This window comes from Monocercomonoides exilis, assembly GCF_001643675.1.
Source record: "Monocercomonoides exilis strain PA203 chromosome Unknown scaffold59-495361, whole genome shotgun sequence".
Lineage (NCBI taxonomy): Eukaryota > Preaxostyla > Oxymonadida > Polymastigidae > Monocercomonoides > Monocercomonoides exilis.
The window spans coordinates 209,596-236,433 of record NW_027150604.1 but is presented as its reverse complement, the minus strand read 5'-3'; the positions used below and the strand labels follow the sequence as shown (position 1 = coordinate 236,433).

At 44.4% G+C, this 26,838-nt stretch overlaps 4 protein-coding genes across 4 annotated transcripts; 2 read left to right on the top strand and 2 right to left on the bottom strand.

Annotated features, from left to right (window-relative positions):
- Positions 1–515: 515 nt before the first annotated feature.
- On the top strand, positions 516–18,439 carry MONOS_875 (Mammalian Target of Rapamycin C (MTOR C); the record flags this gene model as incomplete). The annotated part of the gene is made up of 2 exons (XM_067879185.1): positions 516–822; positions 1,035–18,439. 2 exons carry the CDS (start codon positions 516–518, stop codon positions 18,116–18,118), a joined length of 17,391 nt encoding a protein of 5,796 aa, XP_067719758.1. The 3' UTR covers positions 18,119–18,439.
- Positions 18,440–18,453: 14 nt separating this feature from the next.
- On the bottom strand, positions 18,454–23,121 carry MONOS_876 (uncharacterized protein; the record flags this gene model as incomplete). Its single annotated transcript, XM_067879195.1, has 1 exon — positions 18,454–23,121. One exon carries the CDS (start codon positions 23,119–23,121, stop codon positions 18,454–18,456), a length of 4,668 nt encoding a protein of 1,555 aa, XP_067719757.1.
- Positions 23,122–23,772: 651 nt separating this feature from the next.
- MONOS_877 (uncharacterized protein) lies at positions 23,773–25,635 on the bottom strand (the record flags this gene model as incomplete). The annotated part of the gene is made up of 6 exons (XM_067879206.1): positions 23,773–23,913; positions 24,002–24,526; positions 24,641–24,957; positions 25,119–25,293; positions 25,383–25,504; positions 25,611–25,635. The coding sequence occupies 6 exons, from the start codon at positions 25,633–25,635 to the stop codon at positions 23,773–23,775; spliced, it is 1,305 nt and encodes a 434-aa protein (XP_067719756.1).
- A 535-nt stretch (positions 25,636–26,170) lies between these two features.
- On the top strand, positions 26,171–26,818 carry MONOS_18276 (uncharacterized protein; the record flags this gene model as incomplete). The annotated part of the gene is made up of 2 exons (XM_067871280.1): positions 26,171–26,193; positions 26,258–26,818. The coding sequence occupies 2 exons, from the start codon at positions 26,171–26,173 to the stop codon at positions 26,604–26,606; spliced, it is 372 nt and encodes a 123-aa protein (XP_067719755.1). The 3' UTR covers positions 26,607–26,818.
- Between the last annotated feature and the right edge of the window lie 20 nt (positions 26,819–26,838).

The window sequence follows — 26,838 nt, the reverse complement described above, 5'->3', positions numbered from 1 at the left end:
AAATTATATTAAACTCTTTTCATTTTATTCGTATTCTTTGCAGATGCCAGTCATAATCTCTCTGCAGCATCTCGTCAATTATTCGAGGCACTACAGAAAGAAATTTTAAAGTACACGTACAAAGATGCTCAATTACTACTCGAGGTTTTGCTTTTCTTGAAATTTATATTTTATTGGAAATAATTATTGAAATAAAAACACACATTTCAATAAATACAATATCTATTTTGCAGTACAACATGGCAATTATTAAACAGCTTATATCTTCGTCAGATTCTGTTCAATCAATTGCAGGACTTGCATTATTTGATTGTTTTTTGGATCTATCTCTTTCAGATTCAAATCAACTTTTTAGTATTTTATATCTGCCTCAATTTCCAAAATATTTGCAAATATTATCACATTTTGTTCCTCCTACAACATCACAAATGAGATATCTTTGGATTAGAACCTTTCTTCATCTGATATCATTGTTCATAAAGATTAAGGAGACTCAAGAACATTTCACGAAAAAAATGAGCAACAGATCAACAATTCAAGAAGATCGCCAAATTGAGATGAAGTTTAATGCAAATAAAACAACGAGAGCACTTGCTTCAATTGCTCAATACATTCACGATCAAATATCAATGGCAATATCGAATCTTGGACCACAGACATCCACTCATTATGAATTGTTCAAACAAACCTCAGCAACTTCTCCACATTTACTCTTAAGGGAAATGAATCGTGGAGATTTTTTCACAGAATCTTCGCTTATGTATGCTTCGGAGTCTCACAAAGGCGGAAGCAGTAATTTCGGAACAGGAACAAAACAAGCAGGTATTCGAAAAATATTTAATCAATTTTCAATCAAAGAAAAATTTATCATTTGGATTGAATTCAATGGAATAATGAATTTGTAAGATTTTATTGTTTTGATTTGTTTTTTCTTGTAATTTGTTTGTTCAACAACATCATTTAATAATTTGTTTAATTCACAAAATATTTCTCTTTCCATTTCTATTTTCTTTCTTTTTTTAACTCTCATTCAGATTCCGATCTTTCAACAGCTGTGCACCACTTAGCATTCTCTGTAACACTGCTGGCAGCCATCCTCCGTACAACTCCCGCTCTCCTAGCCCCACACTGTGTTGATCTTCTGAGTGCATGTGCAGGTGTGTCTGGCCATCCTGTCATCAGCAGCATCAAACAGCTGCACGAAGATGCCTTCGCCATCGTCAGAGGTGCCCTGCGGCTGACTCGTCTTGTCTACACGCCCTCTTCTCCCTCAGCTGCTCTGCCACACAGCCACGCCTCATACACCCGAATGGTGGCATCGCTGTCTGCCCTCTTCCACCACAGCCTTTCTCTCGTCGTGCCACCTGACAGCGCACTGCTCGACATCTTCTACAGCCGCTCGCAGCTGGGCGATGAAGGCACCCACTCTGCCCTCGGAATTAACACACAGACATCATTTGCCTCCCTCAGCAGCGGCGGTGCCAAAACAGACCTCGACTCGCGCTGCTTCCGCACCGAAGGCGAGACGATCGATGCGCTGAGATGTATGGCGCTCTTCTATGCAGAGCTCCCTTTGAACACGCTGTTCTCGTTCCTCCTCCTCTGCAAGTATGAGATGCCTATCAACCCTCGCAACACCCCCGGCGGCTCAGGGATTCCGCCACACAACCGCTCTGGGCTGATGGCAGTGGGCTCTCCCTCGGCACGCCCAACAGCCGAGGCAGAGCTGGATGACGAGCGCTGTGGAGGAGCAGGAGGAGATGGAGGGATGATGCGGAAAGGAGAGAAAGGACAGCCGCGATTCAGCGGGATGTCAACAGTGTTCTCGACAATTCTGTCGTTCGGGTCGCATCTGTCTGAAGCGATGGTCGATGTGTTTGTGTTTGAGAAGATCGCTGCCATTGCTCGTGCTGCTGTTGTCACTTTTCCCAAGTCGCCGCTCATTCTGGCTGCAGCCATCAATGTGCTGCTGTCGATTGTCACGTTTGACCCGCTCCACAGCTGCACCCTCTTTCTGCCGGCGTTCACACTCGCTGCCACATTCTGCGAGACGCTCCGGACAGACGAGGAGAAAGCATACGGATACGAGTCTCTGTCGCGCCTGGTGCTTTCTGTCGCCAATCTGCCGAAGAACATCCTGACATCCATTGCAAACGAGATTAAGCCACTTCTTCAATTCTCCTTCCTGCGCATCGAAGACAGCCCTTCCACTTTTGAGACACCCATCGCGCTGGCCACGTCACAAAGTCCGCCTCAGTTTCTTCCTCATTTCTCGTTCAAACAGAAGGCCACACCACCATACAGAGAGACCGAGCTGATCTTCATTGCGCACTTCATTCTTGTCTTCGGGGACGATCCGACCATCTGCTCCTTGTTCTTCGTGGAGGAGCTCCTCACTCTTCGCTACTCGCCTGCCTTGGAATTCGTGCTGTCTGCCATTGTCTCCCGCCTCCCCGCCTTCCGCCCTGTTGTCATTGAGCACATCCTCTTCTCTCTCCAGCGCTACATCCCTCAGCACTCTGTCATCTACAACGTGCCCTTCATCGGCTGCCCCGCCGTCTCCCATCTGACTGCCGACTCGCCTGCTGCCTCTGGCACACTCCCTCCTTCTTCTGCCAATGCAGCTGGTGCGCCCATTGCAGATGCCTCTTTGTCTGCCTACCAGCCAACCATCCTCTCTGCCATCACCACACCCACTTCACCAAACCTGTCTTATTCTGCTTCCCAACTGCATTCTTCTCCGCCTTCCATCAGAACCAGCGCTTCGCCTGTGGCATCGCCTCATCTTCTCTCCACTTCATCCTCTTCTGCTGCCACACGAATGTCCCTCACACCCTTTCTGAATGATGTTCCACTGGCTGACGTGCTTCTCTTCTTGTCTCGCTTCGACTTCAGAGGCGCTGACACAATCTTCCTCTTTCCCTTTCTGCTGCCCATCATCCGCTCAGACACCCTCCTCAACCGCATTCTCGCCTGCTCTGCCTTCTACTACCATCTCTTGCTCCTCACCTATCACCACAGCGTCTTCATCTCACAGACTGAGCCACATCACAAACAGACCCCTTTCACCGATGCTGCCATTGCACGGCTGCTGGAGGAGGTGGTGGGAATCATCCAACAAGAAGCGCCTCTTCCTCTGAGTGTCTTCATCCTCCGCTCCATCCCCCGCGCTTTTGACCGGCTGCTCAACCAGCACGGAATCATCAGCGCCATCTCGCTCTGCCTCAACTCGGTGCATTTTGAGCTTCGGCTGGCTGGGGCTGGCCTTCTTCTGCGTGTGATGCTCCAATACCCTTCCTCTCAGCTGGTCGTGTCTCCGCTGCAGTCTCTCACGAAGCAGATGGTCAGCGCCCTCAGAATGCACTCAGCAGCTGCAGAGGCGCTGGACCCACTTTCTGTCCCTTCTTCTGGCTCTGTTGAGTCGCTGTCGTATGTCCAGGCACACACTCCATTGGAAACTGTGCCCTTTCGCGTGTCTTCTGCTGAGCAGCCGCAAGGGATGGATCTGATGAACTGCTTCACCCCTCTCCCTTTCCTCGAAGACACCAGCGGAGCCAACAAGACATCTCTGAAGGAGCAGCGCATCAGCCTGCCTCCATCTTCTGCCTGCTACAACAGCGCCCTCTCCTCTCATTATGTCTCCCTTGCCCTCTCCCAGGCATTTCACCCTTCTTCCCAGCCATCCATCCTCTCCCTCACCAAAATGCCGACAATAAGCGTGTCCCAGTCGAAGTATGCTCTTCGCGACGACGACTCGTTCAAGCTCCTTCCCTTCTTCCCGCACACACCCACCTCAGAAGTCATCAAGCCCATGTCACCCCTCAACATCCCTTTCACTTCGACGCACATTTCATCCGCACCTCATTCCTCAGTCATCGTCACCTCATCCTCAAACACCTCACCGTCTGGCAATTCACCTTATCCACCTTCACCAAAAAGCAGAACACCTTCATACAAATCTACTTATGTCTCTCCTTCTCTCTCCCCATCTTCTCCTTCACAACACCCAAACGCTTCATTTCTTCCTCAGCTGACGCTTTCCACTTCTTCCTCTGCTGCTGGCTCCACTTCTTCTTCCTCGTCTTCTTCTCTCTCTCAGCAGCAGGCTCTTCTCAAGACCTCCTCCTCTTCCCTCACCCAGCCTCTCTCCGTTCAGATCCCTCAATTTGCCCCCTTTTCGCTCAACGATGGATCTCGTGAGCATTCCTTCGTGGTGGACTCTGCAAACTATCTCGTCCGCTCCTTCATCGCCGAGCCCTTCACATCAGTCCACCCGCCAAAGCCGAACTACCTTTCGATCTTTGCCTCGCCGCATCTGCTGACATCTGCTGGCATCAGCGACATCTTCGGCTTCTCTGCCAAGCTGCTCAACTCGTTCTACCCACACAGCGCCCTCCGCCCAGCCGGCTTCTCTTCAGACAGCAGCGAGAACCTGCTGCCTGTCAAGCAGCGGATGGGGGCAATAGGCGCATCGACATTTGTGCACCACTCGCTCTTCTCGCACATGGCCATTGCGAAGGGAGTGATACACACAGAAGAGCTGGTCACGGCAGGTGTGCTGTCCTTCAGACAAGCAGCGATGATGCTCACGCTCATCCTCTCTGAGCTTTTTTACGACCAAAGCAGACACGCGTCGTGCAGCTATCCGCTCGGCCTGATCAAAAACCCAATTCCGAAGCATCAGTTCACTCTGATGATCACAAGCTTTGTGACTGCCCTGCACCGCCACTATGCGATGAGTGTGCTGCCTTCCTCTGTCTTGTCCCCACTCAGCGATTTGGTTGTGCCTCCTCTTCATGTCGGCATCAGCATGGACATCATCGTCGACGCCATCCACCATTCATACGCATCTTATGCACAGACCACTCTGCCTCTCTCTCTCTCTGTCTCTGCTGTGCCCTTTCTGAACAACCTCTTCCGCGTCTTCTTCAACATCGAGCGCACAAGCACCCTCCAGCACATCCTCGCTGCTGTCTCTGTCGTTCTCTCCACTGCTTCTCTGTCTGGCCTCCCTCTCGTCCGCCAAGTGCCCCTCTCTTATGTCGCTGCCCGTCTCCTCGTCTCCTCCTCTCTGTTTCCCAGAGAAGTCCAGCTGCACTCGCTCCGCTTTCTCGGAGCCTTTGGAGCACTCAGCCAGGCACGCTTTGCAGACAGCGAGATTTTGATCAGAAGAGAAATCGAAGAGTCGCTCAGATCGAAGCAGCAGATGAGCAGAAAAGGAGAAGCGAAAAGAGGAGAAGAGAAGGCAGCACAGCTGAAGAAGGACAGACACGTCGCGAAGAGTTTCACTGAGGCGATGATCAGATACCAGCTGCCCCAAAGTGAACGATACAGACTGAAGAGAAAGAACCACGCTCTCCAAAAGCACCACCGCCGTCGCAGGCGCCATCGCCACATGTATCGCCGCCTGCTCCGCCAGCAAGAGGCATTTTTGGCACAACACGACTTTCAGAATGATCCACAGGCACTTGCTAATGCTGATGCCTATCCGCTCGACAGCATCCCTTTTGCATTCAGACACCATTCGGGGGTTCCTTCAACAATCGCATTCAAAACACTGCCTGCTGCTTTGAAGGCACAACAAACAACAAATATCGTATCAAATTCATCTTCCTCCTCCTCCTCTTCTTCTTCAGTCACATTACAAACACCAGTCTCAGAAATAACAGAACCTCAGCAGCAGTACAACATTCCGGCTCAAAATATGCCAACAATTCTCTCTTCGTCCTCCACATTTTATGAGAAAGAGGTCGGATTTCCTTCAAATGCCACTGCAACAACATCAACAGCAGTCGTTACAGCAACTGAACATTCATTTGTAGATGCCAAAGGAACGATGATTGAGCTGAAGACGATTCAAGAAGACATCCCAAAAGATGGCCAGACTTCATCTTCTTTGAGTCTGATGACCTCTCAGCAGCAGCCAGCACTCCCTCAGCCACCGCAGAAGCCTCGTGCGAAGCGTGTCTATGCGAAAGAGCAGAGCTTCATCCGCCCGATTGTCCACAGAGACAGATTCAAGATGAAGCCTGCGAAGACAGATTTGAGGAGCATCTTCAACCCATCTGCGTCGTGTCTCACACCACTCACACATTCCACGCCACATGGGCTGAGGCAGTCACAGATGGAGGTCATCCCACTCAACCCTCTCTCAGATGCATCATTCATCGAAATGAACTTTCCGGATGAGCTGAGAATGGAAAAGACTGAAGCCATTCTGAGAGCAAAAGCAAGGAAAAAGGTGTTTACGATGCTGACACGCAGAAAGCGTCATGCCAATCCGATGTTGTTTTTCACAAAGGCGCTGGATTTGAGTCCGATGGGCATTCAAGCAATCAACTCATCCACACAACACACTGGACACATGCCCCATGCCTCGTTTGTGGAGAAAGCAGTGTCTCCCTCGAATGAGCCCTCCAAAGATGACAACGAAGATGCCATTGATGAGACATTCTCAACTGTTGATGGCTGGCTGCAGCCTCCTCTTTCCTCTGACGGCTCTGAAAGCGAAGCATCTACAAGTTCAGTCAGCTCTGCTGAGCGCTTTCACGACTTAGCATCATCTCTTGCAGCAGCTGAATCGTCAGCTTCAGAGTTCATTCACTCAAAAAACATGAATGGGGCAAACTTTCAGAACGAAGACTATTCAACATCACTGTCTTCATCTGACATCGACTCAGAATGCTTTTCTCTCGTTTCGAGTGACATCTCATCTGACTCAGAATCATCAGCGTCAACATTTGCCTCAGAAGACAACAAATACAATCCCTTAGACGATTCTTTCCTTTCGCGCGGCATGAACCGCATCGGCCATCGCTTTGCCGAAGACACCTCAGCCAACATCACATACACACCAGACGGGAAAGTCGCCAATTATCGCACGATTGCCTCGCGTGCTGTCCATCGCCGGCTGAAAGGGCAGTCCACAGCGCTGGCGGAGTCGCTGTCGATGCCACTCAACATCAAGCCAACAATTAACAACCCTCTCTTCCAGATGACCACGCACCATCCACCACAGCGCCCGTCAACCATCCTGAAGGAGGCAGATGGCTGGAACGATTTCTCATTCTCTCTTCTCGAAACAGCCATCGTGCACCGCATGTCCACACGCTCCTTTGTATCTTCCTCTGCCTCTGATCCATCGCTTGACAAGCAGCTGGCTCAGATTGCAGATAGCAACACACTCTTCCCAGCACGCATGTCATTTGCCACGAAGTTGAATCAGCATCTTCTGCAGACAGCACAAAGCATCACGAAGGAGTTGGAGACGCTGCCAGCAGTCATCACAAGAGAGTTACTGGCTGTTCTGCCTGACACGAAGACGAAGATGGAGATTGGGATTGAAGAATTCTACATTGAGCCTACGAAGAAGGACAAGAACGACAGAAAGGGAGACAAAGACAAAGAGAGAGAGAAAGAGCGCGATGGAGATGGCGACGAAAGAGGCAACGGAGGAATAGGCGAGAAAGCAGGCGAACGGGACGGTGGGTTTGGGATAGCAGTTGGAGGAGCAGCAGCATACGACATTCCGATTGGGATGGCCTCTGCAGTGGATGAAGTGCTTGCACAGAACGAGGAGAGTGTCAAAGGCATTCCACAGAAAAAGACATCCAACACACCTTCTGAGGTCATCCTGCCTTCATCTCCACACTACTGCGACTGGTGCCTGTTCAAAGCACTGCTGAATCTGCTCCACGAGCCTCCTTCTCTTTCTGCCTTGACATCTGCTGCTTACTCGTCTTCCTCTTCTGCCCTCCACTTCCTCAGCACAGCCTCCTTCCTCGGCCATGTTCTGAAGGTCATCACAGACATCCTCTTCTGCAGGCTTCCATTTGGAGATGCAAAGCTGTTTATTCCGCTGATCGTGCCGTCTTTCGTGAAGAAGCTCCAAACGCTTCTTCTTCCCTCCTCTCCGGAGACTCTATCAGACGAAGGGCTTCATCTTCCCTTTTCTGTCCCTGCAGCAGATGTCCGACTGGCTGAGCAGCTGATCCTCATTCTTGGCGAGTCCATCACCATCTTCCGGAAGCACCTCCGCCCGTGGCTGTCTGACGTCGTCTCAATCATTCTCGCTGCCTGGAGCGACCTCAGCCCAATCGTCTCTCTTTCCTTCATCGACAAGACAGCATTTCTGTCACCCGAGATTCTGTATCCCTTCGTGCCTGCCCTCGTCCACCGCCTCATCCGCTTCTTCGACCCTTTGCTGCAACAATGCCCGCCGAGCGTGTTTTGCACAAAGTGTGGAATACTTCTGAGCACAAACAAGACATCCAATGAGTCACCTTCCTTCCAACACAACTCTGTCTCTCTCTGCAATGCCTGCCAGTCTGCACTGACACACAGATCGACTTCAGATGTCTATCCTCTGGCAAACATCCAGCAGAACATTCTGAATTCTTCTCCTGCTCCTTCTGACCCGCGCCTTGCATCCTCTCCTTCCTCATCCAACAGTTCGTCATCTACCAGCCATCTGCCACAGCACAGCTATTACAAACCAGGTGACCTCGCTGCTGCCACAACAGGATGGGTGGGACAGCGACCAAGCAACTCCTCAAAATCTGCAATGACATCGTCACCTGTGTCTGCCAACCAGCTGAAAGGACAGTCAGCTTCATCAAATGCAGCCCAACTGTCTTATTCGGCTTCTGCTTTCCAAGCTGATCGGCAGCCCCTTTCTCGCATCAATCAGACAGGCACTGCTTCGTCTCTGAATTCTTCGTCTGAGCAGCTGTCTTCAAATGGAATGCCATCTGCTGCTGATTCGCAGATACCGTCTCCTTTTCCTTCTTCTCCGCTTCGCCCTCTTTTGGAAGTGCTGTCTGTCATCCTCGTTTTGCGCATCTTTGCTGCCCTGGGCAAGCAAATGCAGCCATTTGCTGACACCATCTTCCTCATCTTCTATCGGCTGATGAACCACAATATTGAAGAAGCCTCGTCCAAACCACGTGCTCGCTTTGCCTCGTCCGTTCCCCCAACATCCACTGCTTCTCCTGTGCAGCAGTCGCCCAGACTGACTGAGTCGTATTCTGTCTCTTCATTCCCCCACCCAGCCACAAAATCCTCATCCAAAAAGGCCTCTTCCCGCAAAGAGCAGGCTGCCTCTTCGTCTGTCCATCGCTCTTCGTCGCAGTCAAACGAGCTGAGCAGAATGAGCACATCGCGTTCGAAGGAAAGCGCAGCACAGTCTTCTCTGAAGCGCACACCGTCCAGTTCGATGCTGATGACCACGTCTTCTGTGGACAGGTTTTCAGACTCTGCTTCGTCTCCCATGTACTCCCAGCGCCAGAAGACGAACACGCCGTTTTTTGCAGCTCTTCCATCGTCTGTCCAGCAGCTGTTTTATCCATCCACTTCTTTCTTCCACTTTATCCAGCCTGTTCTGCCTCTGCAGGATGTTGGAGGCACCCGTCTGTCGCATTACTCTTCTCATTCAAGCAGCTCTTCTCCATCTCGATCTCCCTCACCCACCCCGTCTGCTCAGTCGGTGATGACATATTCGTCTTATCCAGCCATCATGTCCCACCAATCAAAGGAATACGACAGTGAACTGTTGTGGCGGACATCAGAAATATTGTTCGGATTCATCGATGAGTTCGAGAACGACACCACTTTCTATCCTGATCGCAGATGGGATGGTATGGAACAGACAGCCCCTTCCAAAGCAGACCTGCAAGTGCCTCCCCGTTTTTCTATTTCTCCTCTGTTTTCTGTCATCCAGCCAGCAAATGCCGAGATGCTGATGATCGATGCTGTTGAGTCTCTTTCTTCTTCTTTCTCCATTCTGGTGGCTTCTCTCCATCCGAAGCAAAAGCACTCCCATGGTGACAATTCTGTGTCTCCCCAGTCTTTCTCCTCTGCTCCTTCATCCACTTTCTCCATCTCTGAGTTTGCTCCTTCGCCTGGCACAGCATCTGACTCTCTTCTGGCAGCGCCTGCTGCGTCGTCTGCATTGGACGAGCTGACCTTCAATTACAGAGCAGCATTCGCGCTGATGTGTGTCACTGGCATCAACCCTTTCTCTCCTCTCCCGTCGCTTCCGCTGCTTCTTGTCCAGTGGCTGCATGTCATGCGTTCTTCATTCAACCTCACAAAGCACGCACACATTTTTGTGCTTATTTTGTGCTCTGCCATCAGAATTCGCAATCCTCCCCCGTTTTTGAGAGAATACGCCTTCATCACACTCACACAGATCGCTGCCCATCTCGGCAACACATTCACAAAGTACCTGCCGACTGTCATTTCTGCCTTCACACAATGTTATTATGCTGCTCTTCATGGCCATCCCTCGTTCCATCGCATCCAGTTCACATCTTTCTTCCCTTCCAATCACACTGCCCAAAAGCCAACTCTCCAAAGCAGCGCCAACATTTCTGAGACTAATCCAAACAGAATGCACTCATCTTCACCAAACCTTTCTGATCATCGTTCTGTTTATTCCACCTCTTCTGACACGCGTCTTTCAACTGCTAAATCACAGGCCTTCTCTTCCATTTCTCCATCTCCGCACGCTTCTCACTCGCCTATCCATGCTCAGGCAACTGCTCCTCTCTATCTACTGTCTCAACTCTCCTCATCAACACCTCCTCTGCCTCCGCCTGCTGTCAATGCAGCAGTCTCCTTCCCTGTCTGCCAGAGCGACCCATCCTTCCTCAGCTCGCCAGTCATTCAGCACCAGTTGGAGCGTGTAACTTCTGCTCTTTCAGGTCGGATGCACACACGCCGTTATCAGCAACCACAATATCCGCTTTGGCTGTCTCCGCCTTACTCATCTTCAATCTGCGCCTTCATCCGCTCGAAGATGCTGGATGTGATGAAGCAGACTGTGGCTGGTATTCAAAGCCAGTCACCAAACCATCCGTCGACAGAGGAAATAATCACCAACCCGTCATTCACATTCCCCATTCCGTCGCTGAGTGGGCAGCTTCTCTCGCCCGACTTCGACAACAGCATCTGTGCACTGATGAACCATCTGCTGCGTGCAAAGCAGGAATTTGCCTGTGGAGAAGAGACAGCATGCACATCTCCGTCTCAGTTTGGTCGCATTGCTGTCTCGCAATACTCGGCTATTTCATCTGCCCTCTCTTCCACTGCTGGTGTGATGCCTTCCAATCAGCTGCTCCTTCCACCTGGCCATTACGATTCTGCTTCGATGTTTCTGTCTTCTCCTTCGATTGACGGGATCAGCCGTCCACGCTTCCTCAGCTCTCCGCAGACATCTTTCTCTCTTCCACCAGCACTCGATGACTACTCTTTCCCTGCTCCACCACTCACAGAAATCCTCCTTCGGATGCCAATTGACACGCCCATGCCTCTCTTTGTCGATCCGTTCCATTTGGCTGGCTTTGTGATGTCGCCACGTGAGGCACTTGCTCATCTCTTCCCTCCGTCTGTCGAAGCACCACAGCCTCCACTGCGCTCGTTCCCATCAATTGGCACATCTGACGACACTCTGTCTATTTCCAGCAATGTGCAGCAGCAGATATTCAACCAGCAGGCGCAGTCGATGCTTGTCATGGCCAACTTCCAGTCAGATCAGCCTCTTAATGGATCAATCATTAGCGAACTTCCAATGCCGATTCCTCTTGTGAAAGGCATCACTCCGTCTGTTGTGCACTCTTCTGCTGCTATGCAGACTCTGATTCCAACCCCATCACAAAGTGAGGGAAGTGACAAGGAGATTGACTTACGTTCGCCTGCCTTTGGAATCACTACGCAAACATACGCTTCTGTCCAGAAAGAGCGCTGGATTTCCTGGTTCAATTTCTTCTGCCTCTCGCTGCTTATCCATACTAACAAGCCATCACATCGAGCATTGGTGCAACTGGCATCGAGATATCCTCCTCTTTCCTATTCGCTCTTCTCCTCCTGTTGTCTCCACACCTGGCAAACATCGTCTCAATTTTGTTCTGTATTTATTTCAAAGCTCCCTTCATTGCTCCAATCGCCCATAGCTCCTCTGTTCATCAAAGAGCATTTCTTGCACTTCTTCCAGTTTGTGAACAAAGAGTGTCCACTTGATCCTCTTGTCCCTTCCTCTCATTTAACTTTGGCTTCTCTGTCACTCGCAGCTGGTGACTATCCATTTGCTCTTCGGCACATCGAAGCCATCTTTTTCCAGCACTGCGCCTTTTTCAACACTGTCACCATTCGAATGCTCCGCCGGGCGGAATGCGTCAGACTCTTCCGTCGCGCTTTTCCTCATCTTTTTGACGGGTCTATTCGCGCGACAACACCAGGGCACAACAACACTCCTCCAATAAACTCATCACTTTCGTCTCGTTTGCAAGCATCAAATACTCTTATTGTGCCGAGAAAACTGAAGCACAAGGTGACTCACGTGTGGAGTGGAATTGACTCTTATCTCCATCAGGAACACATCCAAAGAATAATTCAGCATCATCAGCGCCTCAGCAGCCACACACCAATTTCAGCGTCTTCGAACTTCTACATTTCTGCAATGAATGTATCTCCATTTGCCATTCTTTCGTCTTCTGCCTCTCGAAACACTGCTTCTGCTGATTTGATGAGCAGATTTGGATTGGGATTGGGGACAAAGGGATCAACACGATGGAGACACTATTTGTTCATTGCAGCACAGGAAGAAGTTACCAACAGCAGAAACGAGCCAGATCAGAGCCAAGAGCAACAGATACGCAAAAAGGAGGCTCGAAAAAAAGAAATCACTCATCGTGCAAGAAAAGTGATGAAAAAGCAGCGTGCCTTCAAGAAAAGACAAAAGCCACCGATTCCAACTGTGCGACAGTTATACGAGCAGCTCAATGAGGTTCTTGATCAGCACAAGCAGTTCATCACAACTCGCTTTCATTCGCTTTCTGATTCAGGCGGACTGATCTACCAGCCAATTCCGCTGATGACTGTATTTGAGCAGCTGTTTGCAATCAGAGCACCACCTGAAATGGCTCAAGCTCAGCCTCAACAGCAGCATCATCAACAAACAAATAACGATCATCCGGCAAAACGCCAGCAAATTGCTTCAAAAGAGACACTGAATAAAACAAACGCGCAATCAAATAATTTGAGTGATGGTTCTCGTTCTGTGAGAGATCCTGCATTAGATGCAAAAGTTGGTCAAGGTGCTCAGCTGTCAGGAAATGAATATATGCAAATGGGGCAACATATTTATACAGACAAAGCGGAATCTGATGCCCAACAAACAGCACAGCGCCGTCAGCAAAGCTCAACAGCTGGGGCTGCTCAACCACCTGCCCAAGTCATCCCACTCAAATCTCGCACTTCAACATTCTCTGCTTCTCCTCCTTCGCTCACGTTTGACACAACAAGCCGCCTTCGTCATAGCAAAGAGTGGATATCGTCAATCACGACAAAGCTCCGCAGAGCACAGAATGCACACAAGCAGAGAAATCAGTCCAGCCACATGAGCAGAAAGGGAGGGATGCTTCCACTCACTGAGACTGCAATGGCAAGTGAATCACTTCTTTCTCTTTCGCATTTGCTGAACGAGAACTCCACAACGAACCTTCTATTGAACGCCATTCGCCCCACCTTTGGTCTTTCTACGCCTCAGAACTGGATGCTCCATCTGAGTGATTGGGATGAGGCAATTGCAGCGTTTTCTCCGACTCAGCCGTCTGCACGCACATTCTCGCCAATGCGTGGACTGCTCTACAGATACGCAATCGTCAACCAGTACATGATCCATGCCCAGTTCTCAGAGGTTATTGAGGAAGTGACAGCACTATTTAAAGCACTTTTGCTTAGCGAAGAATCGCTGACTGTCTCAACAGCACAGGCAAACACACAGTCAGCTGCTAATTCAGCCCATTCTCTGTCGATCATTCATATTTTGCAGAAGAAGATTCATCCAAGCTTTGTGGCTAGGTGTTTGTATCATATTGGAGAGCTTGGCCTTTCAGCTGCTGCTATCCTTCAGGATGCACCTGCAATAGGCACACTTGTTGAACTGATACAAACAGCACTGTTTGTTGTGGCAAAGGAACCTTCACTTGTGGCCAATCAATGGAAATTCCTCAAATCTTTCTATTTGGCAATACAGAACATTCTCACAGGCGATTTACAAGGATTTCAAGCACAATCGTGTGCAGTTGCTGAAATTGTTGCAAATCAGCTATTTCCCTCGCAAACAGATGAAAACAAAGTGACTTATCTGAAAAAGAAGCAGCAGCCAGCCACGCCAGCTGACCTTGTTCTTCAGCTGCAGTTTCTGATTGAGATGAGTGATGCAGCAATGATGAGGCTGCCAGAGATATCAGAAGAGCGTAGGGGTGAAATACAACGTGGATGGGCAGATCGGGCAGAGTTCACACATCCATCAGCAGATGTGTCGCAGACGTTGTCGTTGATCCACTCACTTGCATACTCACCAACACAGCGCATCAGAGCATTCGAGCCAGCCGGAACATTCTTCTACGGATCACAAGAGTGGAAGCAGTCCAGCTCAATCTATCCGCAGTCATTTCTCCGTAGACTTATTGGTATTTCAGACACAGAAATGCCAGAAAGCTTACCTTTGACCGGATCAAAGGGAGTGGCCTCACATTTGTTAATCAAAGAGATGTGGAATCAAGCTATGCAACAATCATCTGCTTTTGCTCTTGCATCATCTTCATCTTCGTCAGCACAGAGTTCAATGATGTCTTCGTTCAGCAACAGCTTCCAACGTAAAGCTATTCGACGGAATGTGCCACTTGATGACTCACAACAAATCAATGTTCTCTCCATTCTTCTCAAAGCAGTCCAAGATTGCCGAGCAAAAGACTCAGCGCTTCGACTAAAAGGCATTCACCGCTTCTTTCGATGGGCGAATATCTACCGTACAACTGCGCCATCTGTATCTCCGAAGCTTTCGGAGCTTATCTCCTCTATCCCAACCAGTACAAAAAGCCCAATTCTCTCTCTTTCTCCAGTCCAATCACTGCCTTCTGATCTGGCGCCTCTGTCTTCTCCTCTTGTTCCATTTATCGCACTTGCTAATGATTCTGGCATGGCACCTGCTGACTCAAGCTCTTTACAAGCTCGCATTGCTCCTTCTCCTTTGAGGTTTGTATCAATGCAGAAAAACAATCATATCTCGTCTTCTCTCACACCTCCGCTTTCTCCTCTGTTTCAGTTCACTCCGCCACTCAACCAGTCAACTTCTGTTCCTTCAACAACAACAATACCTCTGCAACTTTCTCTCTTCTCAACTATTCCACCATTCAATTGTGCAGAGTCTTCTTCAGGACTTGCTTCGACTAAAGCAGCAAGCAGTTCTTCGTTGCCTTCTGTTTTTCAGGCTTCATCGCCTGTGGCAGCTTCTCCTCAACAGCAACATCAATCCCCTCAGCTTTCCACACTTTCGCGCATCATTCTCTCCCATCCATCATTTGTGGCACTTCGCCAGCTGGAAGAAGTGATTTCAATCGCACCATTTTGGAGCAAAGGATGGCAGCGATGGGCAAGCTTCTGTTCGGCTTGTCTGGAAGAGTACAAAAACGGAGATCAGCATTCACTTCTTGCGCTTCTTACAAATGCCACATCAGCATCTGCCTGCCCGCCATCTGCTAACGAATTATCAACATCCACATTGCCATCTTCATCAGAGCAGCAATTCCAGAAACATAAACTGCACTCAACTTCAGAAGACGGTGAAGGATCTACTTTTGTCAACTCTGTTACATCGTTCGATGTGTCTCCTGTTGTTGCATTTTCGTTGGCTGCTCTCCGTGGAAGAGCTGCTGCACTGCTTATTGACATTGCTGGATCTCTCCCTTCATTTACATCCGCTTTCATCAAACCATCGATATACGATTTGAAGGTGGGAGGCACAGAAAACATTCCTCAGTCAACGTATTCGCTCTCTTCGAATGCTTCTGTGAAACAGTCTTCACAAAAGTCGCGGGTTCCATTCGCATCCATGTTGGAAAATGCACTGACGTTTTTGAGTCTGTGGATGCGTTTTGGTGATCTGACAGAAGCAAACAACATTTTTGTAGAGACACTTCCACATATTCCCTCAGAACTATGGCTATTCTGCACGCCTCAGCTTGTTGCACGACTTTATTCACCAGGATTAACGCCAAATGCTCATGTTCATAGCTTCATGGCTCTGTTTGCACGGACTCATCCACAGGTGGTTGTATTTCCTCTTTTGGTGACGCATCTTGCGGCACTTCCTAAACAAAGATCAGAAATCATCTCTTTGTTAGCGCAAATCCCGATTAGCATTTTGTCTGATGGAATTCTTGTATCATCGGAGCTTATTCGAGTTGCAGTTACACTTTTTGAAGGATGGGCAGAAACTATTGCAGAGGCCAAGCGAATCTTTCTTCAGGATAAAGACACCAATCGCATGCTTATCAGGTTGTTCAGACAGTATGCGTCTTCTGAGCGCAGGAGATATGCAGAAGCAGACATTGCATTCCACCATCGGTTTGATGCAGACTTAGAGATTGCTCGTGATTCTTTGGAAAAATTTGAGGCGCTGCAGAACAAAATTGATGTGGCCCCTGCTCTTTCAGTGTTGGATAGCATATTCAAGAGATGCAGGTCAGAACAAGAACAATTGAAAGAGATTCGTTTGGATTCATATGCACCTGCTTTGGCTGTAGCATCGAATTTGTCATTGTGCATACCAGGTACATATCGTGTTGGAAAGGATCCTGTGATGATTGATTCGTTCTCAGCATCAGTTGAAGTGTTGCACTCGAAGCAACATCCAAGGCGAGTTGAAATGAAAGGAAGCGATGGATGCGTTTATCCGTTTCTTCTGAAAGGGCATGAAGATATCCGTCTGGATGAACGAATGATGCAGCTCTTGGGATTGTTCAATTGCATTGTTGTTGACAGAGCGAACTGCCGCGAATACTCACCACGGGAAGTGGATGGCTTTTCGTCGCTCAGAGCTGCAAGATATGTGGCAGTTCCTTTGTCTCCAAATGCTGGACTTCTTGGCTGGGTTCCTAACTGTGACTCGATGGTGTCACTGGTGCGAGAGTATCGAGATGCAATGCATATTTCGCCTGATCTGGAAAAGAGGTTGACATTTTCGAGGCAGGAAGAGTACGATGCATTGACTCTTATGCAGAATGTGGATTTCTTTGAGCATGTGATCGATTCCACCACCGGCGCTGATTTGTATCACACTCTTTTCAATAAGTCATCATCTGCTGCCGATTGGCTGCGTCGGCGAACTTATTTCACCCGATCTCTTGCGTCCATGTCTGCAGTTGGCTATGTGATTGGACTGGGAGACAGGCATCCGAGTAACATTCTTATCAACCGCTCAACCGGAAGCATTGTTCACATTGACTATGGTGATTGCTTCGATGTGGCAATCAATCGAAGGCAAACTCCGGAGCGTGTTCCTTTCCGTTTGACTCGAATGCTTGTGAATGCAATGGAATTGCACTCTCCCAACGGGACATTTCGATCGGCGTGTGTAACTTCACTCTCTCTTCTGAGAAAGAACTCAGCCTCGCTGATGATGCTACTTGAAGCATTTCTATATGACCCTCTTACATCATGGCGTGCTGCTGATCAAGATGCTGTGACGATACAGCAGAAAACGAACCAAAGAGAGCAGCAAAATGAGGAGCAAAAGGAGAAACAAGAAGAAGAATCAAAAGCTACCCAATCACAAGCCCAACCACAACAGCAAATTGACAAAGACAAACTATCTACAATAAATGATAGCCAAGTTGCAAAAGATGAGAAAAGAGCTTTAAATCAACAAAACGAAGTGCAACAAGATACGAGCATTCCTCAAAAATCGTCTTCAATTGTTCCACCATCAACAAGAAACAGCACTGTTGCAGACAGCACTGGTGGGCAAAAAGAAGGACAATTGACGGATGAGGCAGCAGAAGCGACAGACGATGACACAGAAGAGCCAGCACGCAACTTCCCACGACCGCTGCCTCCCAACGACATCCCACATGCATCCGACTTCCAGGCTTCAGATGCATTGAATAAAAGAGCAGTGCAGGAAATTGGTCGAATCTCGAACAAACTCAAGGGAATCACTCAAAAGTCTCCTCGTTCTCTTTTTGTGGAAACGCAAGTGCAGCAACTGATGGAAGAAGCTCAGTCTCCGCTCAACCTTGCACCAATGTTTCTTGGTTGGTGCATCTTTTGGTAAGGTTGAAATGCTTATATTTTGTGAAATTTGCCAAATGAAATTTATTCAACGAATTGAACATTTAAAATTAATGTGTTTTGAACACTTTACATGTAATTTATTTATATTACCAATATTTATCTATTTGTTTTTGTTAAGAGCATGATGATGCTTTGTTGATTATTTAACGGTTTATACAATTTTTTTTCCTCTTTTTCGTGTTATTTCAATTAGATTAGACGATTAGCTCTCTTTGTAATTTGTTAAGAAAGTTATTAAGATCTTTTCATTTTCAATGAAACATTATGTATTACTTTTATAAATACAAATGAAGTGCCAAAAGGAATGATATTTTTTTATAATCCCAAAGAAGGTGAATGTACAGAATGTTCCTGAATTAGGGAAGATGAAGCATGTGCTGGGATCTCCTCCATGTTTAAAGATGATGAAGGAGCTGTTGAATATACCGAAAGAGAGAAGTGAGGAAGTTGAGAAGTGTTTTCTAATGAAGTCATTGAGTCATCTGTGAGCTCGTCATCAGTTTCTTCATGTAAAGTGTTTGAATGCTTTAGCTGTTTCTGTTCAGCAAAAATTCTGCTGCAATGTGCTTGAATTGTTGACTGAGAAGGGATGGTTGAATCAATTCCTTGCGAAGAGATAAATGATGATGATGATGGAATGTGTGAAGGTTTGGAAATTGGTTTTGGTACAAGCAAAGAAGATATCGATTCCAATGGAGGACTATTTGTGAAGTGAGAAGAGTTTGACGCCAACAAAGATGATGTGTGGGAGTTATCTTTCTCTCTCAAAGAATTTTGAAAACTCGCAGAAGCATTTGACAACAACGTTGAATGATTTTGCGATCGTTCATAACTGTTGTTGTGTGAATCATTTTCATGTAGTATTTGTTCTTTATTTTGTTTTTCGAGTGCAGAAAGAAGAGAGAGGTGCAAGATTTCAGCTGTAGGAACAGTAAATACTGAGTGCACTATTTCAACTGGAGATGAAAGAGAAACAGAAACATCTCCATTCACATTTACACAGCACGAAGCATCCGAATCTTCTTCGCTTTCTTCTTCTTCATCAAAGTCTTCTTCTTCATTTTCTGTTTCCTCTCTATTTCTTGATTCTGCTTTTTCGGTTTCCTTCAATGTGTGAAGTGCTTTATGATCTGAAAAAGCTTCATCCTTTTGTGTATTCGGTGCGCCTTTATCGTATTTTTCTTCACCAAATGCTTGCTGCACAGGAAAAGATTGACGAGCAAAGCCATCTCCGTTCATCAATTTTTGACCATTTGAATGCTCTTCAAGTTTTTCGTTTACTTCGATTTGAAACTGTTGCGAATTCTTTTCAATCAGATCTGATGAATGAGGAGAAGCAGATACAAAGGAAGATGACGGTGAAATGGGAGAAGAGAGCAAAGAAGGCATTTCAGTATCCTTTTTCTCCTCTTTTGAAAGACTTTCAGATTGAAGAGGTTTTGAGGAGTGCAGAGATTGCATCGAAGGGCGTTCATCATTTATTTCTTGCAGTTTTGTTTGATTCAATGATTCTGACGATTGGACAAAAGAAAAAGAAGACAGTGAAGGTGTAACTTTGCTCCCTTGATGTTGCTCCGAAGATGGGAGTAATTCAGAAGAAGGTACCACATTTTTGGTATCTGTATTGTCAAAGTTGGATTGTCCACCAGATTTTATTTCCTCTTCTTCTTTAAGTTTCTCGTTTTCACTCTCGATTTTACTATCTTCTCGAACTTTGTTTTCAATTGGGCTTTGAAGAGTTGTACGGGAGATTGAATCATTTGATGGTTGCATTGTTTGTTGTTTGCATTGCTCCTTGGGGTTTTGCATTTGATGAGTCGTCAAAGGAACTTGAACATGATGAGAATCTGAATCTTCCGTTGTATCATCTGCTATGATCTCCTTTTCTTTATTCGTAAATAAATCATCTTGGCTTTGATTTCTTCTATTGGTCAAATTGTCTGTAATGTGCTGATTGTCAATCTGATGTTGCTCTGGTAAAGAAATGCTATTTATCAGTTTCTCAACGCCAAACTGCTGCGAAATCTGATCTTGTGTCTGCACCTCCTTGTCTTCAGCAAATGAAGAATCGTTCTTTTGTGAAGCTCGCGAAGTTGAATGAGATAAAGTCCGATGAGTAGATGAACAATGAGAAGTGTGTATGGAGTGTGAAGGTTCAACGGATGAAGTGGTCGGAGAGTGTGAATAACTTGAAGTAGCAGAATCAGGAGAAGTTGAAGAGTTATTTCTCAAAATTGTACTAACTGGAGATTCAGAGTCACGAATTTCTTCTGGAAGATGTTCTCTTTTGCTATCTAAACGTGAAGAACGATGATGGCAAATGTGATGATGATGGTGATGAGAATGAAGTTCTTTGTGAGATGAACGGCTTTGAGAATGAAAGTCATCCGATTTACGTTGGCCGTGTTGGTGAGAATGCTCACATTCGTGATGATTATTCCGATGGTGAAAATGAGGTGAATGGTATCCACTCTCTAATCTTGTTTTAGAAGATTGGTGGCAATGGCAACAAGAGCATAAATGCCTGTGCGCGCTGAACTGAGAGTGGTGCTCGTTATATTTAGGAGAATGGCGATGGTGATGATGATGACAACAATGATGAGGTGAGACATTATCAGAATGGAGATGGTGTGCCGAATGAAATTGTCGATCATAATCCCTTTCGTGCAAAGGGCATCTGCAGAAACATGAGCAATCACATTCGTGTTTGTGTCTTTCAGTTCTCTGGTTACGCAAAGATCGTTGTTCATCAGCTTGCTGACCTTCATTTTCAAGTGAAGAATGTTGTTTTACTTCTTCATTTTGTCGAGATTGAAAGCTCGTGTTGTGTTTTGGTTGATCCTCTGTGAAACGTTTCAAATCGTCAGATTCATCCTTTTTAGAAAGAAATTCCTTCAATCTGTTGTCTCGCTCTTTCATTTGTTGTCGTACACTTATTTCTTCTTCTGCACTTTGAATTCTTCTTAACTCTTCCTGACTTTTTTGTTCTTCCTCTTTTTGCCGAAATATCAGAATGTCCATCTTTCGCTTCTCTTCATCTCTTTTTTCTTTTTCTATTTTCCGTTCTTGCTCTCTCCTTTCTGCTTCCCTCTTTTCTTTTTCTTTCGCACTCATCACCCCAAATGTGCCCTGCCTGCACGAACACATTCCGTCGTTATGTTGGCAGCCAGAAGTATAAGTAGAGTTTGAGCCAAAAGTTGCAGCTGGAAAAGAAGGAGACTGTAAGGCGGATGAAGGCATGGAAGTGAATGAGGATGGATTCGTTGAAGATAAAATGGAGGAATTGGGGCAAGAATTTCCTGTTGAAAGAATTGACAATGACTGGCATTTTGTCTGCGAAAGTGAATCATTTAATTCTGTTGCAGACACATTCGCTTCAATTTCCTTTATGCTCGCTGAAGATGAAGCTGCTGATGTTTGTCGCGATGAATTTGTTAATGCAATCGAACCAGTCCCGCCTTCATTTTGCGCAGCTGAGAATAAGGATGTTTCTGGATCAGAGCTGTATATATAATTCATTGTCATTGCTGAGTTGCGTGCATTGTTTGTTTCTCTTCTTTCTATTTCAGATGCAGCATCAGTGGTGAATTGAATATTTGTTTCGCGTTGATTTGGATTTTCATCGCAGTTCAATTTATTCTTTCTAATTTTTTTCTTTTTCTTTCGTTTTGTAACCTCTGGCTGCTTATTGTCTTCTTTTGCGTTCAAATCAGGAAATGTTGAGGGAACTGGAAGAGATTCCGAATAGTTCTGTGTGTCGTGCTCTTTATTCTGTGGAATATTTGGCTTCATTTGTTGAATTTCTCTCAGCATGTCATCAATTGTCAATATTCTTCCTTTTTGTTCCTGCTTACTCTGTCTCGTTTTCGCCTTCCACCTTTCTAATCTACGCTGTTCTTCTTCTTCTCTTTCTTTCCTTTCTCTTCTTGTTCTCCATCCTTCTTCGTTATGACTTTCTCTTCCCCATCCTCCTCTGCATTTCTCTCCTCCACTCGGAAACCATGGAAGCGTTCCGTCCTTCAGTCGCCACAGTGTGGCCTTGTGCGAAGAGAGTCCTCGTTGTGGGTCAACATTTGTGAGCATAACAGTTCTTTCTCGTCTGTATGGAGAGTGCTTCACATTCGAAGGTGGAGGCACGCTGTTAATTCTGCTGCGTGCAGATCCTGTTCGTCTGAAAGACGCAACGGAGCGAGAACGGCGAGGCTCACGATAATATGAGCCAAGTATATGAGCTTTTTGTTGATGTCGATTAGATGAATTCTGTGGATGACGTTGTGGAGAAGTTGAAGATCCAGATGAAGATGAATGGCGAGAGCTTGGATGTAATCGTTGAAGATGTGGTGGAACAGAATTAACTTGAGTAGATTCGGGAATGAGATAGTGTTTCATTTTCATTAGCTTTAATTGAGATGGATAAATAAATCGTATTCCAGAAGGAGTTTCTTTTTCATAAAAAGAATCTCTTCTTGTGTGCCTTTTTGTTTTTCTTTTCTGAGTGGGTCCTCGTTCCGATTGATAATCCTCATCTTCCGATAGTCCTCTCTCCTTGTTAAGCGGTGTTGTCAATGCGGTCGAAGCAAAAGCAGATGGGATAGGAAGAGGAAGTGATGAATCATTAATTTCTCGAGATAATGCTGTTGAGGCTCTCAACGATTTCGGTACAAAAGAAAAGGCCCCTCCCTTATTCAAAAATTCAACAGACGCATTGCTATTTTTTGTCTCTTTATCTAAATCTTGTTGCTTGCGAGACTGTTCTTTTTGTTCAAAAGAAACAGAAGATTGTGGTTGAGGAACTACAAGACTTATTGGTTCAATAACTGGAGGTCTTGGTTGAGGAAATGGTCCCAAGCTTTTGGATGTCTCATCTTCATAATGCGTGGAATTATCTGTTATTATAAGTGGAACTCGTGGTGGTGGTTTCTTGTTGGGATTTTCTCTGAATCTTCTGCGCGATTGTCCGTTTTTGTCTTTTTGATTTCTCATTCTCTCTGAATATGCTTCTTCTGTTTCAAAGTGATGCAAAGAAGGAAATCCTTGAGATTGAGCTGTATCTATTTTCTTTTGTTTTCTTCTCGAAAAGAAAAATTACGTTTGTAAAAAATAATCTCTTTAAAACAAAACGGAAAAAACTTTTTTTCTTTCTGTTGGATCTGGTTTTGATGTTTCAAGGAACTTGGAGCACGATCAATTTGGTCAAGTCGTTGTTTAAGTTGTGTTAGTACACTAATCGCGTGAAGTGATAAATTGCATGTGTAAGAATTAATATGGATCATTACAAAATTATGCAAGAAATACCTGCTTAAACTCATTGTTTATGTTCAGGTTTTAAAAATTAACTGTTCACTAAGTGAGTTAATTTCCTTTAAAATTCAAATTTAGCTATCTGTTTTAACAATACACAATAATTAAGGGAATAGCTTTGAAAGCATTTTAGTCATTTATGTTCTGTTTTTAAAAGTATTTATCATAAAAGATTTATTTTCTTAAGAAAATAAACTTTTTTCAATCCTTCTAACTTCAAAATCATGAAAACGAAAAACCAATTCCAAAACTGAAATATAACTTAAAGTTATACTATTGCAGTTCACAAAATCAATTTATGTCATCTATGTGTGTTAAATTGATTGACTTTTTTCACTGCCCACTGGAGTCTGGAGTTGTTATTTCTCTAACAATCTCTTCGATGGAAGCGCGCTGATCCAAAAGAGAAACTCCAAATTCTGCTTCAAGTCGAAAACGAAAAGCTTTCATACTCAACGTTTCTTCTGTATCATCCTAAAATGCAATATTCACAAAAATTGATAAAGAATTATGAATGAATACATTTTATTGTCTTGTAAAATTGTGAGCAAAAAGTTCAAACTTCTGACAGCAGTTGGATAATCTTTTTTTTCAGTTGGGCGACAGTTGGGGGTCTTCTAACAGAAGGTGAGTGACGTGAATGAAGTGACTGATTTGTGGGGGTGTCTGTTTTTTCTTTGCCAGTTTGAAGTTCTGAAGAGTTGGCGGAAGGAGGAGAATCAAATGATAAAGTGTTGTGAAATGGAGGAGATGAAGAAGAAGATGATGATGATGATGAAAAAGGTGGAGATGATATTGACAAAAAAAGCGAATCGTCCATAATTCCTGAAGAAGGTGCCGGGTTTAATTCAGTTGCTTTGGAAATTGATTCTTTGTTACGATCAAAAGAAATTTCATTGCTTTCGTTTTCTTCCACATTTGGTATCGTTTCCGATTCTCTACTTGTTCCTTTGCTTTGAGTCTTAAACAAATACTTGCTTTTCTCTGTTTCGTTGAGTTTAGACCACATTTCTTCAATACGCCCAAACAACGCCCTCGGCGTCACTTCGTCAGACATTTCACTTGAAAACATCATGTCGTCAGCAACCTGTCAAATTATACAGAATCAAAGATTAAATGTGCAGAATTAAAAACGAATAATTTGCAAGAATAAACACAAATGTTTCAATTACCCTATTTGCTGTGAATATCATTTCAATACCTTGTCAATAACGCTGTGTGTGAATTGTACAAATGATGTGAGCATCATGTTTTCATGGTGCAATTTTTTCAAGGAAGTTGATTCGGTTTGGCTTTCTCTGTTTTTCCTATTTTTCAAATTCAATGCACGCAGTCTACGCTCTTGGCAAGATGCATCGGTTGCTTCGTAGTTTTCCTTTTTAACAAACATGTTCTTACCACAACAATCATCGTCATCAGATTCTTCATCTTCTTCATCACCAGAATTGCCATTACTGCTTGCATCTTTCCATATGTCAAATTTTTCGTTTTTAACTTTTTGTACATGTTTTGGTTGGCCTTTTTTTAAATTCAAACAAGAATCGTGATTTTCTTTATTCATTTGTTCATTAACTTGAGAATTGCCTTTCTGTTTCATGAGTTCTATTTCGAGCAAAAAAATATTTGTTGAAATATTGAATAACTGGCACAAAAGACAAGCACAAAAAAGCTCTTCAAACCATTTCTTTCCCATTCAACCATTTCTTCTTTCCATTTTTCTGTGTTTTCTTTGCTAATTCTATTGTAAGGTTCTTTTTGTTCTTTTGTCAACTTGTTCCACATTGATGCAATTTGCTTCACAACTTCTTTTGGTGTAGGCTTTTTTTTCATTTTCAAAAGAAGTTGTCGAGAAACCTATTTTTATAAATACGCAAATTAGCGATTTATAGATGAAAGAAATAAAAAATTTTCAAATTTCATATGTTGAGCTTTTCAAGAATTACCTCTCCCCTTTTTTCTTTTATAAATAAGTAATATCCAGATGCGGGCTTTGTAGGTGGTCGTGTTGTAAATGATTGATATTCATCATTAATTGTCGAATCTCCATTCTTTGGATCGTGTGATTCTGTTTTTTATTTTAAAGCAAAGTTTATTTGAAATTTCATTGCAAAGCCATTTCATTATTTAAAAAAATTTAAAAAACTATATAATATAATTTTGACAAATTAAACCAAATTCTTCTTCCTCATAATCCATGCTTTAAAATGATAACATTGTCAATTTGAAAAAAAAACATAAAAATATATAAACCTTCTTGTTCTGTACATTCCACCACAGTTCAAAGGTTAATCTATTCGAATTCTTTCTTATGAAATAAATAATAGTTATTAATAGAATTTAAGGCAAACTTCCGTCGATGTTGTCGTTTTAATAAGATAAATAATCTTCAAATAAATAAAATTATTTATTGTGTGCAAATTGAAAAACAAGAAGAAAGTTTATTCTTGATAAAAATGATTCGAATAAGCATTGGTTGATTAAAAAAAGACAATAAAAGATTCTGGAAATTTGTTTCAAGTTCAAGAAAATATTCATATGGTGATTCACAACTTTAAGTATTTGAAAATTCAAGGTTTCGATTGAACTTGTTATTTTGAAGTTATTCTTAAAATTTCTTTTGATGTTTTTCATTTTTTCAAATGACAAGTTAAAAAGGTTTTCAAGAACAAAAAGGTATGGGAATTTTTTCTTTGAATTATCTTAAAAGCTTTTTGAGCGAGGGTAATTTTTAATGTCATTAATAGAACAAAAACAGTATGAACTTTGATATCTATATTTTATGATTTGAAGAATATTATATTTAACAATCATTTTTTAGAGAAATAAAGCATGATTTGTACAAAAATAACAGTACTCAATTTTCCACATGGAAAGCCACGATGCACGTACGCTCTCAGTTGAGAGAAAAGAAGAAGAAGTCGCATCAACAAGAAGCGGATGAATGGAAGGAAAGAATTAAAAAAAAGCAATATTTTATTGATTGGAAACGAGAGAGCGAAGGAAAACATTGGGTGTTTGTTCAAGATGATGATTTTGATTCATCAAGTAGCGAAAATGATTATTCAGATCGAGATAATGATAAAGATACCGATAAGGATGATTCCTCAACTGAAGACAATAAAAGTGAATTATCTCAAAAAGAAAAGAAAAACTCGTCCAAAACTTGAAATAAAATGTTGTACAACGTTGTATTTATTATATTTATACTTTTCAGATTTGTGATTTATCGAAATGTGTTGCACTTTTTAAGATATTCCAGTGTTTCAATTTAATCTTAAAGATAATTCATCAAAGGGATATTTTTTTCCAATTCATTTAATATTGCTTTTATATGTTTTATATTGAAGTTACAAATAATGATTAATGAAATTTCACTAAATTTCTTTTCTCTTTTTTATA